The 16,605-nt window shown below is 35.3% G+C and overlaps 1 protein-coding gene across 1 annotated transcript in view; it reads left to right on the plus strand.

Moving 5' to 3' along the window:
• Positions 1 to 2,524: 2,524 nt before the first annotated feature.
• The window catches only part of LOC150086058 (tyrosine-protein phosphatase 69D-like), a 495,496-nt gene continuing 481,415 nt past the window's right edge, over positions 2,525 to 16,605 (plus strand). The window contains exon 1 of the mRNA XM_090374352.1: positions 2,525 to 2,837. Within this exon, the coding sequence (XP_090230478.1) occupies positions 2,747 to 2,837 (91 nt within the window). The 5' untranslated portion in view covers positions 2,525 to 2,746. The remainder of the gene's footprint in view (positions 2,838 to 16,605) is intronic.

Here is a 16,605-nt window from a genome sequence, read left to right on the forward strand (position 1 = left end):
AAAGTGAATTTGTTTCTAAAACATGATGAACCCTAAAAGTGACCTTGTATAATTTATGGTTGAAGAGATTGGGTACTTTTGATATGTCAACCAAATAGTAACTGAATAGCTCAAACCTGGTGACAACCCTCAGAGCACTCTAAATAAACTAGTTTTCAGAAGGTAGCTTAGATAGGGACGGAGGAATCCGAGGAATCCAGGCATCCAGATCCTTAGATCTTTGTTTAAATATCATTTTCTACACCTTGAAAAGGATTATACTTTTTCCCTTTTAATTTATTTGCAACACGATGGCTTAGCATAATTTTGAAAATAGTGTATATATTACATAAAAGCAAATTCGCAAGCTAAAGAAAAGAATAACGAATCTTTTTTTTTTTTGAATGGTAGTGTACACAGTAGTTATCGATTCCTGTTACAGAAAATATACTTCTTTTGCTTGCGCATTTCATTCGGATATTGTTTTGTAAAGAACTGTACAGTATCAGTATTGATTTGCATTTGGATTTTTTCCCCTTCCCCAAAGTGATCGAGATGAAAGCAGTGGGGGAAAGAGGAAAAACACCAGCCACACACGTGCACACACACACGGTGCTCAAAACTGTTGGATAAGCGAACAAATCCTCTGCAAATTCAACGGCACAAGTACTAATACCCTAGCTCGAGGCAGCTGCTCAAATAACTTGGCTGTCATATTGCGTTCGCTACAGGTAACCTTCTTGAAGCAAGGTAAGCTAAGGCGATATTTAAACAGCCGAGGAAAACATGGAGAACTTTTTTCTTCATTTAGATAAGAACTCAAGAAACAACTTAGTGACAAGAGTTTAAGAAAGTTGCGTCTTTCTTCGAAGATTGTTATAAGACGTTCAGCAAGAAGGAAGAAAGAAAAAAAGCTATTTCAAATACATACACGGAAGAAACCATAACCATATATATCCATCTAAATTGATAAATCGATGGAGAATTTCGTGATGTAGGTAGCTAAATTGTGACCCGTATAATACTCACTTAGGCCTTAACTGCCTCCTAAAATAGACAATATCTCTAAATTGAATTACCAAGTTATTATACAAGAATCAGTAGCAGAAAGCGACCCATTTAAATTATCGAGAAAATGGTCCTCTAAATAGCAACCACCTATCAGCAATATTCGTGTTCTAGCGATAATAAATATTGATTAAAATATACACGAAAGGACTCAATTGGATTTACAATGTTTAAAGTGGACCATAGAAAACTTCTTAATCATTATATTCTAAAATTATGAGTATCGCGTTGAAACCACACTCTCTAATATTTTTGTACATAAGTTTTTATTTATCAATTAGTTTTATTTAATTTTTAAATTCCAAACAGGATTCACTTCTAGGCGCAGTTCTATTTGAATTATGGCATTTTCTTGTGGGGAAAAAGTATTCACGCAGTTACTAAAAGAAAAGAAAAAATCAAATTTTCCCGAATGAGGTTTCTCCTCGAACTGAAAGAAAATAAAAGTATGTTGATATGGCTACGTCTTGTTATTAAAGAGAACGTGAAATAATTTTAAATAAAGTCACGTGTTTATTTACTCTATAAATTTCATTAAATACAAAATTGTTTCGAGATATGCCGGTTTGGGCGAAAGCTAATTCTAAAACAAAGGCAAATTTCAGATCTTAATTTGCGATTCAAGTGGCTTCAAATTTCTTTCCCTCTTGATTTATTCTTAAGATTCAATTCAACTTGAATTATGTGGATGGATGATTATTTTATTCACGTCCGTATGAGTGCTCCCTAGATGCACATGCGATACTTGAGATGGTGAGTATCCAAATGTAATTGCTGAAACGATAAGTTGCCATTAAAATAAACTAGAAATAAATCAAATCGGAAATATTCATGGTTCACAAGAGACCTCACAATTCGCTTATCGGTCTTTTTGCACCTCAATTAGAAGAAACCGTTAATTGATAGCGAATAAAATTTAATTTATTAGACAACATTTTATGTACAAAACTTGGTAAAAAGTGAAACTGCTAACTCCTGCAGACTAAAACGATAAATTCGTGTTGCTCATTGATCAATGTCCATTTGTTCAGATATTAAAAAATAATTAATTAAATATTAAAAAATAATAACAAAAAAGTCTCGAGATCCATCTTAAAGAGATAAAAAAAAATCTTACATTTATAATTACCGTACGTTACCATCTTCATAAAATTTTCATAAGAATAAATCGTGAAGAGCGAGAAACGCATGCATTGTCATAAATATTCAAAATCATCCTTGCGCATGCAGCCTGGAATATCTAAACCCAACGCCATTGTCCTTGTAACAATTCCTGCAATATATCACCCTCGAAATTATATTGAAAATGTAATAGAGTTCGCAAAATTGCCATTTCTGTAATTATCGCGCAATAGATGGCGCTAGCCGACCATTGCATTCCATCGTTATGGTGGAGCTTTGTCCAACGAACAATTCTGCATCATAAAGGTGGCGCTCCGATCACAAACTCTGTCAAAGGAAGTTGGCAGAGAAAACGAGCTCGAATTGAGAGGACTGGCAAAGAGTGTATGTCGCGCCTCGTACTTATACATTTGGTGATTTTTTTATCTTCATTATTCCTCTTAGCCTGTATGACCTTCTGTAGAAGGAGTGGAGTTTGATGAACTTGTGACGCCGAAAAAAAATTCCACAAGTGCTTCCTAAGCGGATGGTTGTTTGTAGGTAGCTAGGAACTGGCTTCGGCTTGTGCTTGGGGCCAATGGCGAGTTACGAACTACAGCTTGCGGATAAGGCTTCGTCTCATGGCCTGCACGTGTTGTTGGCACTTTTGTACGTTACCTCGCAGATCGGTAAGTTCTGTCTTATGTATTTCATAGTCCTTGTGTTCGTGCAGGAGTTGTGTGCAAGCACAAGGAGGCACGCGTGTCCTTGATGGTGCAACTCCGTACTAAAAGGCGATGGGAATTTGCAGACGGCCCGCCAGTGTCTGTCGCTACGGTTCAGGATGCCGTGGTCGGGCAAATCCAAGCAAACGCTGGGGCGGGCGACTGATACTAGACACTACTAGTAGGCCCGGTTTTGAGGGGAGATGGGGGGAATAGAAAAGGGGGTAGGGATAGGTTAAAAATTCCCTCGGGCGAGCGAGGACTTTGAACCTCGTTGCCTGTAGAATGCACCAGATGACATGTGAGATGTTTGAGCTTGGAACTCGAATTCGGATAGCGGCGACATCCCGACGAATGCCCTTAACGTAAGGTAGCGAAAGCGTAAGACAAAGGAAGAGTGGCATTCACTCACATCACTCACTTTAGCACACAGGCTGTGATTCCGATTATTTTTATTTTGTCATTTTGGAACATCTATTTATAGTGGTATTTTGAGGGGACTTAATAACAATAGCTGCTATTCTGGGACTTAAAATAGGGGAAGAGGGTACGTGAACTCAAGCACTACGATTATCTGTTTTTCTCCATACTGTGTACGAGCTTGAAGTAGCCGAAAATCTAAATTGCAAATACCTCAAAACATACATTTAGGCATTTTTCCCCATCGGTGAACATCCCCCGCGTTGCACCATCTCGTGACCCGGATGTATAGTAGCGTCAAGTCACGGTTTCATCCTTGTAACCTGGATCTTGAACGTTTTAAATTTGACTATTACTGCAGGTTATTCGATGGGCATATTTTCCTGATTCCGATAAGCGAAGACTCCACCATGCATTCTCAAGTCAGTGACAACCTCTAAAGGCAATTGGCATTGCTGCGTGGTAGGCGAGCCATTGATGCTCATTGATACAAGGAGCTCCAACTCACTAGGAGCATCCAGCACAAGTATTTAGAGAGAAATGACCCCATCTGTTCGACTTAAGAGTGTGCAAGCTTCGTTACACACATTTGGATAGAGTGTAGAACAGGTTAATGAAGGTTTTATTTATGCCTGCCTGCCTTTCTCTTCCAGCTTTGTTTTATTAGCAATGCGAGAATCGATGAGTTGCCGGTCCTTGCACTGTACATCTGTTAGTAGCATCATTAGCCGGTGTGTGAGCATTGGTGAAACATCTCCGCCCCTTCATTAGCAATGAGTTCTTCTAAGAATGCGATTTTAAGAGTTATCTAGTGCTGACCACATGCTTCCAATTTAAATTACTTCTATAATTTGCAAGCCAGTTTTCATTTATACGAAATTGGTTTTGGTTACAATTTCAGTATGCTTACCGACATTAATATGATTAATATTATAATGATCCAAGTCATTTTTAGATAAAACAGCTATCTTAGTTATGAGAATCATTTTTAAGAAGAAATAATATGAAATGTTTTATTCCGAGTCATATCCAGGGTTGTTAAAATATTTAGAAAATAAAAATGCCTCTTTCTTTTTGTTGCTTCAGTTCTGAGCACCTCATATATCAACGCATTCTCGCACATCTAAGTATAATTTTTCATTGTATTTGTATACAACAGCCATATACACCACTCTTGTACATACCTAATCATGAAAAAAACTAGTAAACAACTACACATTAAAATCCCATTAGCAGATCGATTATTGCTAGGAGCTCACTTGGCCCTGCACACAGCCATATTGGCTCCATTTCAAACAGTACGTTCATTCATCCGAGACAAGACAGATTCTGTTGCATTTTTTTTTTTAACATATCAGATGAACAGAAAATTCGCGAGGGCAGGTTGATTTAAGTTAGCAATACGATACAGTTGACTGAAAATTGATGTTCTTCTCCTTTCGCTTTAAAAATTTTCTATAATTCGTATTTCCAATTGGTACAACATAATACAGGACCATCAGCTCATAGAACTAACACCTCGCTGCTGTCAGCCTTAAATGAATTCCCACGTCTAGCCTGGCGATAAATTAATTAAGGAGGCAACCGTGTATTTTCTTAATTATATTTCTAAGAGCGTTGTTGTATTTGGCACAAAATTCCCACTTGTAGGCGAATGTTGAAAAACCATACGTATATCGTAATGCTGTATCTAGATTTTAATGGATGATGATGCTGTGTATCTTTCCACAGCATCATTATGGAATCGTGTCTTTCAAATAAAAAAAAATGGATGTTTAGGATTTCATAGAAAAAAATTTAATTAACCGATAGTTTAGTACCAAAGTCTGTAGGCCTAATATCGAACATTTGCAAAAATTTTTAAAAGCTGATTAAAAAATGGTATTCATCAATTTTTTTTGGATAAAATTTCAGTAATTCTTTTTGTTTTAACTTGTGGTGCTTAGGATGCACTTTCTTATTTATAGAAAAATAGGGAAGAGCCCGATATAATCAGCTGTCTTAAATATGTGCAGAAAGTGTCAGTAGCCCCTGGCCTACAAATACGTTAATATTTACTCCAGAAAATCTGGGCTACCAGGCTATGTTGTCGAAATCAAGATGAACTGACCCGGAATAACTGGGTCCTGAAATAGTGACAGTCTAGACAACTGCTACACACCATGTCGAAATTATCCACACCCCTAAGTGCATATCTCTCGGTTTAAGATTGTGACAAATAGCTTCTGTGCAGTCTTATTTGTAAATAAAACTTTATCTTAATGCGCTTCAGAATCATTAATCTCATTATTTCCTAGGGGAGGATGGAAAAAAAATTTGTGTAAGTACACATGTTTAACAGTTGGCATCACACAGAACTGCATCCTTTGCCAATTTGGTCTGAACTTGTGCTGTTACCTTAGCTCTTCCCGGAAAGACACAGCTGTGCATTTTTTACGTCTTAAAAAATCAGCTATAATTGCTTTAAAAAAAACGAATTTAAGAATCATAGCGAAAAGAAGACCATTGACGTGTATGTTTAAACCAAGTAACACGTGACTACTTTTAGTTGGATTTTTTTTATTATTGTTCCTGTCACGCTAAAATTAAAATTGTTTTTTTTTTTTTTTTGTTTTTTTTCGAGCATGAGTGAAATCGACAATTTTAATTGTTTTTTTTTTTTTTTTTTTTTCGAGCATGAGTGAAATCGGCAATTTTAATTGATTTTTCTCGAGCATGAATGAAATCGGCAATTTTAATTGATTTTCTCGAGCATGAGTGAAATCGACAATTTTAATTGTTTTTTTTTTTTTTCGAGCATGAGTGAAATCGGCAATTTTAGTTGTTTTTTTCTCGAGCATGCAATGCAAATATAACAAACTCTTTAATTGAAAAAAAAAAAAAAAAAAAAAAAAAGTAAATAAAAATTACACACCTTTTGCGTGGTTTATTACCTATCAAAAATGGTTAATCCTAACATTGCTACTATCGCTTTACTGAGGGAAAAAATTCAACTAAAAAACAAAAAAAATTTTTTTTTTTTTTTGCTGAATTGAAAAATAAAAGTGAAATGAACACCATTGATGGGTAGGTTTCAACGAGATAGCGTGTGACCTCGCATAGATTTTTTCCTCTCTCTCTCTCTCTCGCTTTAAATTAGCAATCATGTCTCGCATTTATAGCATGAGTGGAATCGACACTATTAATAGTCGAGTGCTAGAAGATTAAAAACCAATTGAGAATAATTTTAAATGTAAAAATTGTACATTCTTTTCCATTGATTTATCGTACTGATTTATTACCTATCATAAATACAGGTCACTGCTATCTGACAAGCCTACGACCAAAATCTAAGTCTGCTTTGTACTTAGATATTCTTTTCACACAGTATAACTTAATCTGCTCTGCATTTGTTTAGGCTGTCGGATGTTTTAAAGCCAGATGTCTTCATTTTGAAGGGAATAATGCCACAGTGAGTGACAGTGCTACCACCTTGCTCTCGAGCAGCGGACTGAACCTTGAGCTACATTTATTCTGATTTTTTGGTGCGCGTAAGCATGGCTTTATGGGAATACTAAGTGAGAATGGGAGAACCTGTTCATGACAGGTAGAGGCCTGTGTCATTTACCTGGGACATAAAAGGGTAAAGAGAAATCTTGACAGACTAGACCTTGAATTATTATAGACCCGGGCTAGACCAAACAAAGGAAGTCAAAGAAATGAATACCGGAAGTCGAAATTTCTATCGCTATATTCAAATAATTATTAGTATTGTTTGCCGATTTGGTGTATCACATTAGTTTTTTGTGGTATTTTTTCCCTATCAATCTTTGGGTTATTGCTCAGAAGCTTTCTTTACATCCACAACTGACCTCTTTAAATTAGCGTGATTAATTCTAATGATTCAAAAGGTCACCTGTACGATGCAAAGTAGTAACAGCATTGGCGTTTATTTATTGAAAGTTGCATTATTGATTTGAAATGGACATTTTGAAACTCTTTCTCTCTTTTTTCTTATTTTATGTATACTCTGAAGATAATTACAAGTATTTACTGTTTTGTGTACCATCTTTGGCTTGAATTAACTTTACCCATTTTATCAACTGTATCTGCTTATAGTAGACAATATTGAGCTGCATCTATGTTTTTGTTTTAATTTTTTTATATTCCGGAGCCAGTTGGTGAAGTTATTTCTTTTGGATTATGCTTAATGTTTGTATATACAATTTCATCTGAACATAACGTTTTGTATGGCAGTCAAATAATGAATATTTAATTTATTTACATCATAGTTCTCACTAAACGTCATAGTTTCCTATATTAATGGTAGCAGAGTGTCCATTACTTAGTTCCTGCAGAATAATTACGTAGTAAATTATGAATTATGGGCGAGTCATCCCAATTAGATTACCAGCCTGTAACCTTATGGCACAAAAGATAAAAATGTGCAGCAAATAACAAATAAAATTCCGAATATTTGTACGATGCTGCACAAAAACTTTCCCATGCTAACAAAAACCGAAATTTTGAACAAGGACTAAGATGATAATAGGAGGAATACTAATAACCGCGCGCAACAGCAATAAGATGATAATCCTCGTTTGCTTAATATGCAAAGTAATTATCATAAATCATTCTTTAAAGAAACACATTACCAATGGGGGAGAAATAAAAAAAAACACCAGATTTTCTTGGCCGTAATTTGATTTATGGTAATGATTAGCCTACATACTGACAGCTGAGAAAGGAAAGCACAGAAACTTGATCGAAATTAACTCTTCTTTTATTTGACTTATAAGTCATAAATATCTTAAAAGTTTCTTGACGCTCTAATGGGTAATTCAACAGATGTTGAAGCTGTGTGTGTGTGATTTATTGTGGGAGAAACACATTACATATTTGTCAAACTCCAAACGAAATATCCATTATCTGAATTGAATACCTAAAAGTTGCAATTAAGTTTTGTTAAGACAAATCGTGGTGAAACTCGTTAAAACAAGCCACGAGCTTACTTTGTATTGCCGAGGCTGTACATTGTACATTGATGATTGAACTTTGATAGTGTATTTTTAGCATGAAAATGTTTAGATCTGTATCCGGAGGCAATACTCTCCTCCCCATATTGTAAATTATTCCTCTAGCCATTGACAAACTGGGAGATTCAGTGTTACTTTTAGGTCAAGTGCGCTCTTTGATGTTTTCTGTATTGCCATAAACAACGAATCAACAATAAAATATAAAATTGTTTATACTGCGAGAGAGTCCACATGAGGTCAGAGGAGTTTTCAAGATAGAGAATACAAGAGCATTATTGTATTTTGCAATTACGCGAGCTCGAACTATGTTTAACTCAAATGCCTGTACTGCCGTGCCTTCCACCTTTTCCACTCAGCTTCGCGAGGCCTAAAGATGTTCTGTTTATATTCCAGCACGACCAAATAGATCAGAGGTATTTACAACTAATAATTCTGACACGAATACAATCATTAACCGTGTTTAGAAGTCACGTGAACTCGAACCATTCTACACAGCTAATGTCTGTCATCATGCCATGTCCGATGACAGATATTAAGCACTTACTTCAATACAATAGCATAATAATATGCAAAGTAATTTATAATACAGCTTTTACTAATTTCGATACTTAACAGTAAATTTATTTTAATTGTCAGTTTAGAATTCTTATAATCTATAAGTGGAAACAAAGTTTTAGCGTAAGTTTATATAAATTGATTATTTCTTTCGCCTAAAGCGGGTATTACATCCTAAGTAAAACGTGTGAAAATGCAAAAGAGAGTAAAATAACTGATAATATCTTATTGTAATATTTTGTATTAAGTAACCTTAAGCTTCTGTATTAAGTGATTTATCTCTTCCCTCTCTTTCAACATACACATAGAGTCGCATGGCATTTACCTGGCTAGATTTTCATCTTCTTATGACTGGGTACTGTAGTTGTGACTTTTTTTTTTAAATGGCGTCTGTATATTTGTAGAGTTTAGATGATCAAATGCATGCCGCAAATTCATTAATAGAAAAAACTGGGTGTGTTGTTAAAATGCATGTTTATCGGTTTGATTATACATTTAGTGCCCGGGCCCAAATGTCCAGGGGCTTGCATTGAGTAGCTACAATTAGGCACATTTTATTAAAAAAGTTATACACAGTGTGTTGCTATTAATCAGTTTAATCTCGACTCGTTTCATGTACTTCTGGTTCTTCGCATACATGTGATGATCAGTATCGAGTTCTCGAGCTTGTTTGAGTTTTTTCAAGTTGCAGCTTGCTATATTAGATCATTGCGTGTTTCCTTCAGTTCTGGATGGAGATTCGACAATGACAAATGTTGCAAGTATGTTTTCTGGTTGTTACATTACTGTTTAAATCATTCATGACTATCATGGGATGTATAGTCAGTTTTGTCATCAGCCTAAGATATTATTTCAGCTTTATTCGCCAAGAATATATGAATTATGGCTCTAAAAAGAAATCGCAGAGAGAGAGAGAGAGAGAGAGAGAATCTCCTTGCGTTTTATTATTGGCTTCAAAGCCTTGTGGGGAAGGGATTTGAATAAATTTGATTTTTGTTTTAATTTTTAACCCTACTGTAATCAAAATCCCATCCCACATTACGCAAATCTGACTGCAATTCACAGAAAATTCTAGATTCTAGAGTGTAAAGCGGGTGTTAGCAGAACATTAAAGACCCATTTTTTCAATAAATTTACAAACCTTTAATGAACATTATATACAGCATTTACATAAAAAAAAACTACATATATACATGCATACCAATTTCCATATACTGTATTTATAAACCATACTATAGTATAATACACTATCTCTCTCTCTCATCAACTATTCTCAATTTACAAATTATTAAGATCAGTTGTATCTTACTAAATATGAATCCTTGATGATTGCTCAATCATTCTCTTACATTACCAATTTTTATCACTTACATCAGTAAACTCATTTCAATTCTTATTATTCTTTTTGTATATTTGTTTTTAGCCTTTAAACCATGAAATGTATTACAACTGGTATCCTTTTACCTCAGTAATGTTCACTATTAATCCCTCATTCTACCTTAATTACTCTCTGATTATCATCTTAGTCATCCCTCTTTACTCATGCGGTTTCTCTATTAATAAAATTTCTTTCTCTCTACACCTCATCTGGTATGTTATCTTGTGTTGGCACCTGGCCTAATTTAATGATATACATCCTTACAGTACTACTCCTATAAATATAATTTCTTTACTCATTCCTTTATACTATTACTTTCTTTTTATTACCCCTGTACCACCCTTAAGTTTTTTCACAATAACTAACATTCATAACAAATTGCCTCAACCGTAGTAACTAACTTGCCTAATACAACATGAATGTTCCTTTATCACTCAATTCCTTACAGATTATCACTCAATTCCTTACAGAGCTACGTTATGAGTCCTTGAGTTCAGGGTTCCAGAAAAAAAAAAACAGGAACAAACTTACGTTCTGGAATGGCCGCTACTTCCAATTTCCTGGCGCTTAGGCTTCCTTCGTGGCAGACAAACTTTCTTCCATTTCTTGGACACTCTGCTTTCCTTAGTGGCGGACAGGATTTCTTCCATTTCTTAGGCACTCTGCTTTCCTTAGTGGCGAACAGGCTTTCATTCTTTTATTGGCTCACATATCTGCACAACTGGCCATTATCATTGCTTTCCGATGCCGGACCAGGCTTTCTTTCTCTTCTTGGCTCACTTATCTGCACAACTGGCCATTATCACTGCCTTCCGATGCCGGACCAGGCTTTCTTTCTCTTCTAGGCCCACCAACTTATCTGCACAACTTTCAACGTACATGTTTCTCACTCTTCCATACCTCCAAAAAAACATCATCTCTTTCAGTCCGCAGTTACTCGCGTCCTCTACGCCCCACTATCCTTTTCTCTCACGTTTTTTCTTCTTTTTCTTTTTCATCTTGCTACCACGAAATGTGAACTCCGACCACCAAAAAATCTACTTCCACTTTTACCCCCAAACTAACGACTTTTCCCCCTTGACCACAAAAGTCAGATACAGAATCGACACTTGCTCAGTTACTCCCCCCGAACTTTTCTTTTTCCCTCAGGTTTGGAATGCCTCCCCCAAGGACTCACAACCAATCCCCGTATGCTGTTTAATTTTTCATTCCTTCCTATTTGCTAAAACAACTCACCACAGCTGTCTCCCTAACGCAGAAACCAACCCTTCTGTAGAAATTTCTTATTTTTTTCACAGGGCAGTATGGCTCTTTCATGTTTACCGCTCACCTCCAAAACACTCATTTTCGTGTTCACACTTTTCTATGCTAAATATATCGAACTACCCAAATATCAGTCACACTGACGCCGTTTTCTTTTTAGGTGAACACTGGACGTGCACTAATTTCCTGTTTACTTCCTAACGGTGGCTTAGATCAAAAGAGACGCTTTGTAATCCCATTTCACGGTCCTATTTTTCTTGCCCTCAGCAATCCTTTCACACCTGTTCTAAAACGGCACCCTCTACCTAGTCTTGCTGTCCCTATTTGCTCTTTTATATTACTCGAAATTACTTGTTTCCATTTAGCTGCTATTTAACCTATATGTCTGTAACTTTCCCATCCCCAAATCCTGTATTTCTTCAAACTTGAACCTTATTTACATTAAACCTAAATATCCAATCTTAATACTTACTATCTTTAACTTAATACTCCTTTCCATCGCCCTTCCTGGATTTATTTTATCAAAACAAATATTTGAATTTTATTTGTAAAATCTACATCTTACAGCCTTTTATCCCTGTTGGTATTATATAGGAGATTAGTTATAGTTGAAGTTCTCGTGGGAAGCACAGTTAGTTAATCACTGTCCTCCTCACACCGAGTGGAAAAGACCTATGTTCGAATCCATTCAATGACGCGAGGAATTTTTATGGGCCGTTTTCACAACATGGATGAGTTAATCAGTCTCAGGCGAGAGGAGAATTTTCTTCCGGAAACTTGGGTTTTTCGTCCAGCAAATCGACCACACATTTGGCACCTTCTAAATTTTTCGGACTGAAGTAAAACGGATTGGTAACGAAAATGCGAGACGGAAATGACGCTATTCAGTCACTAACGTTGATCGGTGGAGTAAGTAACGGTGCGTGAGCATAAAACGTTACATCGTTCATAACTTCGGTTCTAGCTGTTCGATTTTAAAATTTTAAACGGTTTTGATTTTCATCAAAGATGTTTTAACATAAAACGTCTTTCGTACGTGCAAGATACACGCGGTTTTTATTCATCTGTTCATTTTAGTCGAATAAATTTTTTCGAATCCTTGGAGTCTTGTAACTGAAAATTTAAAGGCCCGAGTACCAGGTTGCGGCCTAGGAGTGTAACAACAATTTTCTGTGGAGATATCTCAAAGACTGTTTATAAAGAAATCCTAACACAGTTGATTATTCGAAAGAGTTACTTTGACTCTTCATATATATTTTACAAGATGAACCGCAGAATTTCGTTATTCTATTTAGATACGTTCTTTTCGCAGAGGACAAATTAAAAATCTTTCACTCTGAGGACCGTCTCTCCTCTGAATACAGTAGTTTTAATTAAGTAATTAACAATGTATTGATGATTTTTATAAACAGCTGAAATGATGCAACTAATAAAATATCGCCCTATATACGCTTGGCACCATTTATAATGATGCTATGCTTACTTTGCACTCTCATTGCATCGATAGCTCTGTAGTGTTGACAACTAATCTGTATTTTTTCCATTCATAAACTGCTGTCTGTAGAGTGTAAACATGTAATTTTGAGGCCCTTTATGTTGTCAACCTGACCTAACCATGGACACCTAGAAACCTTGTTTACCGCCTCACTAAGTAACCAACTTTCCCCTAAACTGAGTAATTAAAAATGACATTTATAGACCTGTGGTTATTTTCCTAATGTAAACCTTGAGTAGCGGTTGAATCTCCCCCCTCCCTCGTTAGTGGTACGCCGTGACCTAACGAGCTTGTGTCCCTAATAGAAAAGTAGCATTTAACATTCACGGTTCCTGCTTACGCGTTTCTTTCGGCTCAAGGTCAGATGTGAAGTGCGAAATTTATCAAATACATTAGTGCCAATCAAACACAAGAAAAAACGGGAGGACGCAGGACGCTATCTGATCAAAGGAACAGAGCCTTATGCAACACAGACGCGACTGTGTAGCGATCTGATTCCTTACTGCCTCGGTTTATAAACTCAGTTCTTGTTTACCTCGGTATTAAATTTCTACATAATGTCATTAATCAAAATTATTATTCGAATGTGCTTCTCCCTTTATAGAAGAGGAAGCCTTAAAAAATTGCATTATTTCAAATGTTATTCCTCTGCTTTTATCGCAAGTGAAGTTGTTGAAACTTTTATTGTTGAAATGTATGTCTGAAACTGAAAGCTTTGAAATTAAAAATACCATTTTCTGCTATAATGATATTTTTGATGTTGGAACTGACAACTTTAAAATTAACATATCATTGTTTGCTCTTTTAATGTTGAAACTGACAGTTTTGAAATCAGAAATGTCATTTCTGTTTTGATTTGAAACTGACATTTTTTGAAATTAGAAATATTTTGATCTTGAAACTGACAGCTTTGAAATCAGAAATGTCATTTCTGTTTTGATTTGAAACTGACATTTTTGAAATTAGAAATATTTCTATTTTGATTTGAAACTGACATTTTTGAAATTAGAAATATTTCTATTTTGATTTGAAACTGACATTTTTGAAATTAGAAATATCATTTCTGTTTTGACGTTGGAACTGACATTTTTTTAAAATAGAAATATTTCTATTTTGAACTTGAAACTGACAGCTTTGAAATTAGAAATATTTCTATTTTAACGTTGGAACTGACATTTTTTTAAATTAGAAATATCATTGTCTGTTATTAGAGCGTTGAAACCAGCGTTTCTAAAAATCCGAACTGCTATTGCCTGTTATTTATTTGTTGAAAAAATCACTATATAAGATGGTTTTTAAAAGTTAGGTACACAACATATAAAAAATAACAAATAGTCTTCGTTATATTATGTACCTAACTTTATTAACCGAATAGCCAGTACATCAGATCATCGCCATTTGCACTTTGATCATTTGCGTGGGGGAATTGAAAGTATTCCTGGAACCTAACTCTGCTTTTCCAGCAAGCCTGTCCGGTGGTGGATACACTCATCACAGAAATGCCGATCGCTCAAACCGTACTGCGCATGGAAATCGCCTATACATAAACACGTACTGTTAACAATTTTATATTTCATTATACAGGTAATCCTCGTATAACACGGTAGTTAGGTTTCTTTAAATGCCATGTTGTACGAAACCGTGTTATACGGGACTAAGAAAAAGTACAAAAAAGGGGGTTACGTTTCAAAAGCTAACAAAAATACACTATTTCTTTAACAAAATGATAACAAAAATACACCATTCTAGATTTCGTGTACCTTCTACTATCTTTAAAAAATCAGTAATTTGGGTTTTTTTGCTTTTGCTTGATAAATCTTCGTGAATTTGATTGTATGGAACTAAGCATTTTTTGAAGCTCCCATTTGAATTTTGGGCTCCTTTCATTCAAGAATCTGCATTCAAAAAATAAGATTCTAATTACTCGGCTAACTTTATGCCTTCCCGTATGCTTTTTAATTAAAATTTGGAAGTTTAGAATTTTCATGTTTCTATCATCCTCCGAATTGATTTGGTTTTACCTCCAATGCCATTTCCACCAAATTCGCTTCTCCAGCCTCTTTTTCTATCAGAAATTCTTGAATGTCTTCAGTAATCATATCTTTTTTTTTAGGAGCATAGGCAACTAAGGCCATGTTACTCTGTGTATATTGTCTATAAATTGCGTGTGTCCTGAGGTCGATTTTCTGTTGTGGTGGCATGAACGTTTGGATAACTTAAATCTTTTGGATGGCCTGGGATGTGCTATCCAATAGTAATAAAACTTTGAAATCTAGAATTTTCCACAAGTTCAATAGCACCGAACGTAACACGGGGATTTCCCAACAAAATAAAATACAGGGATTTCTCAATATTTTTTTTTTTTTTTTTTTTTGACTATAGAGTCAACAGCGAGGATTAAAAAAAGAGTGGAAATGTTCAAAAATGACATCCAACATAATAGCAGGGTTTCCCCCGCACAAAAGCTCAAAAATACCCTGTTATGCGACATTTATTGTCAATAAAATTTAATAAAATGTATATTGTATAAAATATAATATAAAAACAGATATTTAAAGGGTAAAAATCTTACAAAATTGGGACTGTTATATTTTATATATGCATAGTTTGTAAGCCCACGAACCTAAACCCCATTTTCCATAGGGCTGCTTGCTGTTCCTTGAAATCTAATAGAACTTGATCCCGATATTACGTTTTCATAGCATAATTCAGTAATATTATAAATAAATAATTTTACTCGCCAAGATACTGAATACTGCAGTGTATGAAGATTAATAAAAGAGTCACGAACCTCCAGGTTTTCTGGAGTTAAGTAAGAGATAGGGAATGTCCTCATTGCATCTGCATGTGAAGAATTAATAAAGATTATAAATTCTACGAAGAGAATTTTTAATGATTCTTGAAAGTTTGATACTGTTAGTTTATTCTGTTGTCGAAATTAGGATTATTGGTAGATGTTAGGAAAATCCACTTTCTTCAGTTATTCTAATAGTACAGTACTGGAATTTTATTAGAAATCTGGTGGAAAAGTAATTTATTTTTGGTGCTTTCTTTTTCTCTCTGTACTGGAAGATAAATTATATAAAAAAAGAAAGTACTAATACCTTATTTCAAGGTATAAAACTATTATAGAAATACAGCACTGTGGAAGGTCACGACTCATGTGAGTTATATCAGCGTCTCGAAGTGCAGACGAGCGAAAAATCGGCTGCGTAAATCTTGCATTGTGTGTTACCAGGAACCTGTGGTACTACCTATAGTGCCGAATGAGATGGAAGACCTATAACCTTGAACGTCTGTGCATGAATTGTGCGCCGTGGTAACATGGGACGTAAGACCAGAGATAGGAACAAAGCTATAGCTATATGTGTCAAGCCGAGGATGCAGACCGGTCGTTATGTTAAATACAGTGAGACTCGATACGTGTATTCGACATTTTGGAAAAGTAAAGGAATCAGTAGCTGAGTGAATAGTAAAATGTACAAACGAAGCGTAAATTAGATTCAGTGTCCACTCCCTTTTAACACTGAAGAAAGAGAAATTGAGGCGATAGTTATCTTATAATAACATCGAAGATTTATAAATACATCATACTAACCTGCTTTT

Source organism: Mastigoproctus giganteus, chromosome 5, assembly GCF_048544385.1.
Source record: "Mastigoproctus giganteus isolate SK-2022 chromosome 5, ASM4854438v1, whole genome shotgun sequence".
Taxonomy (NCBI): Eukaryota; Metazoa; Arthropoda; class Arachnida; order Uropygi; family Thelyphonidae; genus Mastigoproctus; species Mastigoproctus giganteus.